Consider the following 4,552-nt stretch of genomic DNA (forward strand, 5'->3'; position numbering starts at 1 on the left):
ATATCAGAGTAACAACAAACGAAACAACATCCAGCTGGTTCTTGGTCTAATCTACACAACTCCCGATCCTAATTTGCACACACCTTCACTGTCTTAATACACCCATTTGCCCAACACACCATCATATACCCTTCAACAGCCAGTACACGCTACCTCGACATCGATTTGGACAGGACACCTCTCGAGCAGAGTCGTACAGAGTCGAACCAGTGTTAAAAGACAGTCCTTCGCAACTGCAACATTACTCACGAACGCCATACAACGAAAGATATTGGGATCATCACTGCAAGGAACGCAAGAGAAGTCGCCAGTGCCGGTCATCATGCATCACTACATCAGCAACACCCAAGGAGCCACGACGACACAGTACGCCTACGCTCCTCAACCTCCACCATCGCCCCCCATGGACGAATCAACCAAGTGCTCCCTTCCCTCCATCTCCAACCTCCTTGGCCTGGCAGACCAGGGCTCGCCCACGAGCGAGACACATCCTCAAAACCAACAAGGTAAGGATGGAGCAGCAACACCACTAGACAAACAGCACGTTCTGATACCATCCACTACAGTTCTCAAAGGAGATGCCGTCTCTGCAAAGCCAGAAACGAGACCCAGCTCGTCTCACTATGGGAACAGTCACTCCCAGGCTCGGGCTAACTTCCCACCCACGCCCCCCATGAGCACCGATGCTTCATTCGACGGATACAACTCGCCCTCAACTCGCTCGGTCAGCCAGATGTCCGCCGTCTCAGCACCCCATCCTCACAACTACTACTACGAGACAACACCGCCCCTGGAGGACGTCCACCACCAACACCAGCGCGCCATGTCCCACACCCCGGCTGCCCGCCTTCCCATCCATCAGACGACGCCCTACCCGCCTCCGGCCTCGTCCCACTACCCCTCTGCTTCGGCAGCCGCCTCCTCCTACCTCCCTCCCCACCATCAGCAACCGCACCACCACCACTCCGTCGGCCCGGTCCCCTTCTACCCTCCGCCCCAGGCTCAGATCACCAGCCTCTACTACCAGAGGCCCCTGCCCGCGGCGTTCCCTCCCTCGGTGGCCCCGCCGACGATGCTCGGCGGCCCCAACCCGTGGCAGCACCACCACTACATTTCCCCCTCGGCTGCCGCCAGCTTCCCCCAGAGCCAGGACCGCTACGTCTGCCCGACGTGCAACAAGGCCTTCTCCCGCCCCAGCAGCCTCCGCATCCACTCGCACTCCCACACCGGCGAGAAGCCCTTCAAGTGCCCGCACGGCGGCTGCGGCAAGGCCTTCAGCGTCCGCAGCAACATGAAGCGCCACGAGCGCGGCTGCCACGGCGCGGCGCCCGTCTCCTGAGCGGCCGCGAAGATGTGACGACGAAGAAAAGCGGGAGCCCGGCCGGCAGGGAGGGCTGCCGTGGGGTGGGCACTGTGGGGCTCGGGAGCAAGACATCATGACTACGACCACCGGAACAAAGAAGAGGACATTTCTCCACAAGTATATAATCATCATTATCATCCATCGCGAGATGGCCAGGGCGGCGTTCAAAGGGGCTTACAGGGTCGGACAGGCAGGGAAGGGAGGGGGGGGGCCAGAACAAAACAAGAGAGACCACGTTGCTCTTTGTCTGTTTTTCTTCCCCCCCATGGCCGCCGAGGCGAAACGCGGGCGCGGGACTTGCAAGCGTCACCGGTGGGCAGGGGGAAAAAAAGAAGCTGCACGAGAAGAAATTTCCCCTCATTCTCGGACCCCGTTGGCTTTTGGTTTATTTTTTCGGAATACCACCCCGGCAGGAGGAGCATTTACGGGCGTTCAATTTGTTTTGGTTGTTTCCCTTTACTGTTATTACACTTGCCACTATATTTCCCAAATTGTCTACGACGGACGACGAGGCCTCTCACTTTGGAGGCGAGTCTCGTCCACTGCTACGAATAGCAACGATTTCCTTGTACGCTCGGTCATGTGGGGATATGTATCATATCGAAAGAGGGCAGACTGGACTCAGTCGACAGAGACGAGATCCTTAGGCGGAACCTGGCAAATTGTGGCTAGCGAGGGAGAGAGAGAGAGACGCAGACAGACAGAGCCGGAAAGGCTGGCCACGGGGCCTACCAATGCCAAAGAGTGTACCAACCTTCACAAACTCTATTCACAATTGCTTAAAAAAACGCGGACTCGTGATGTTCCATACCGACTCGCGCGGACTAGGCGACTGCCAAGCAGGGAGCAAGCGACGAAACGCGACGTGTGGGCAGAATGCGACCTTGAGGATCTACCCCCAGGTCTATCGGTTTCAGGCCGCGATTTTCGTTCACACACCCAGGCAGCACAGCGACTGAATCGGCCCACGAGAGAAGGAACCGGCACGTTTGCTATGGGGCTCAGGGAGAGGCTATCCTACAGGACCTAGCAATTACCAGCCAAGAGAGACATGACCCAACGCGACTTTGACGCGCCAGTCATGAGCCATGGCACGGATATGCTGATCGTTCATTTCTATGTCACGCCGCCCCCCTTCACGCATGTCGACGCAGACTTTGAAACGAGACGTGCCCGCCTCGTTGCCGTGTGGCCTCTGCATAAGCTTTTTGGCAAAAGATGACAGTCATCCCAAGTGACGAGACATCTGCTGCCAGGATCTTGGCAGGATGGCACAAACTGGTGATGATCTGCGACAAGCAAGGCAAAGTCGGGGCTGGCAACGGCCTTCCAGCTCCTGCATGGTAGCCACGAGTCGAGCGAGACGGGAGCGAGCAACATCCGGTTCGAGGTGCCCCAGGGTAAGGGGTCAACTTCCTGCAGATAGGGTTGTTTCGCACGATGATCATCCCAGAGGAGGGGCGGCCGCCGGCAAGGGGGTGGGTGCTATTGCGACGAGAAACATATCACCGGCTCAGTATGCAGGGTCAATCCTCACGCGCTCAGGCAATGGGGTTGTGTCAATATCAGCGTCTGCTAAGCATACCTCGAGCTCTTTCTCTTTGTTCTCTGCACATTCACCGTAGCCGTCGACCAACGCATCGACGGTAGAAAGCTCGTGTGCGATAGGCGGGTCTAACCCCAGATTTGTAGGTGCTTGCATGCATGGATGGGAGAAAGTGTAAATTGGCAAAGGCATAGATATGGGAGTTTGTTTATTGTGGTAGTCGGCCCTGCCGATGGTCACGCTGCGAGATTGCAATGACGATGTGCTGTCACATCGTGCGCAATCTCCCAGTACCCAGGCCGCGATATGCCATCGACTTAGCTGCCAGCATACTCCCCGCCGAGCGAATGTGCCAATTCGCGCACTATCCACGGGCCTGACCACCAAGAACAACAACATGCACGAGGGTACGTCCATGCCTCTGGGGCTTGGTGCTGCATCGCCGTTCCCGCAGCCCACGCCGCCCGCAAAAAGCAACGCAGGAACCCGTGCTGAGAGGAGACTCACCCTGCCAGGTCGACCGCGACTCGAGGGCGAGATGGGACGGGGGAGTCGGAGACGTGGCCTGGTGGAGAGTCGTGGAGTTGTGGAGAAAAAGGGAGAAGGGAACCAGAAGCAGAAAACGAAGACCGGTGACCGAAGCCGGCGGGGATGTTGCTTGCATTGCTTTTCCCATGTTCGCCGCACGCGCGCCCGGTTGTCCTTGACATGTCTAGCTCAGGCCCTAGAACACAGCTGTTGGCGTGAAGAGCGTCGCACTCCATCTTGTGCCTAGTCTGGAGCGTGGCGTGGGCGGCAATAGGGACACCCTGCTCAGCAATGACTCCCGCGACAGCGATGCCCTGGCTTACGGTTTCTCGGGACCTTCAGACTGCTAGACAGGCATATTCCCGGTCTCACTGGTCTCCCGCTAAGGGGGAAGACCAGGGCAGACACACGGACGTGGCTGGCTTGGTCGTAGCGTTGTTGCGTCACTTCAAGGGTCGCTCGAGCGCGTTGGGCATAAACCTCGTTCATCTCGTTTCCTGAAATGGACCGGACGTGCGTTCATAAAGGGTCAGTGGACATCTCACGATGTTGTTGTTGTGATTCGGACGGCAACGCCGAGAAATGGCAATATGGTGGGTGCAGCATTAGGGAATCCTGCGTCAATCCGCAGACGCTCTGCCATCCCCGACGAACATGACAGCGGGCTTGATCACCCAAGGCGCTAACTCGACGGGGATCACTCAGTTGGGCTAGTCGAGGTTTGGTGCTGGGCAGAACTTGGACCCAATCGACAACCCGCGCCGTGTCGGGCCTCGTGTCTTTCGGTTCTGCGAGGTGGATGAGGGCCCCGCGTCTCTTCATCCCGTTTTGCCGCCGTATACTCGGCATCAGCATAACATAGTGACCCTTTCTGAAGCTGGGATCAAAGCGACAGGCTTGTGTCCATCCTCATTTGGGCCCTTCGGTCTCGATGCGAGGCTAAATGAACCCTCGCCTGCATCGCTTCGGCTGAGTTGGGTTTCTAGGTTACACACCATCCTGAGTGAGTAATAGTTTCAGTAGTGTTGGAACGAAATGGTCGGCACTGGCGCTGTTCAGAAACTGCCGTTGCCGTTGTCCCGCCATTCCGGGGAGAAGGGCGACGCGGCATTGAG

General features: G+C 57.6%; 1 protein-coding gene across 1 annotated transcript; it reads left to right on the forward strand.

Annotated features, from left to right (window-relative positions):
- Positions 1 to 322: 322 nt before the first annotated feature.
- D7B24_003055 (uncharacterized protein) lies at positions 323 to 1,339 on the forward strand (the record flags this gene model as incomplete). Its single annotated transcript, XM_028637249.1, has 1 exon — positions 323 to 1,339. The coding sequence occupies one exon, from the start codon at positions 323 to 325 to the stop codon at positions 1,337 to 1,339; it is 1,017 nt and encodes a 338-aa protein (XP_028490870.1).
- Positions 1,340 to 4,552: the final 3,213 nt, after the last annotated feature.

The sequence above is a fragment of the Verticillium nonalfalfae genome (genome assembly GCF_003724135.2).
Source record: "Verticillium nonalfalfae strain VnAa140/NRRL 66861 chromosome Unknown scaffold_180, whole genome shotgun sequence".
NCBI lineage: Eukaryota > Fungi > Ascomycota > Sordariomycetes > Glomerellales > Plectosphaerellaceae > Verticillium > Verticillium nonalfalfae.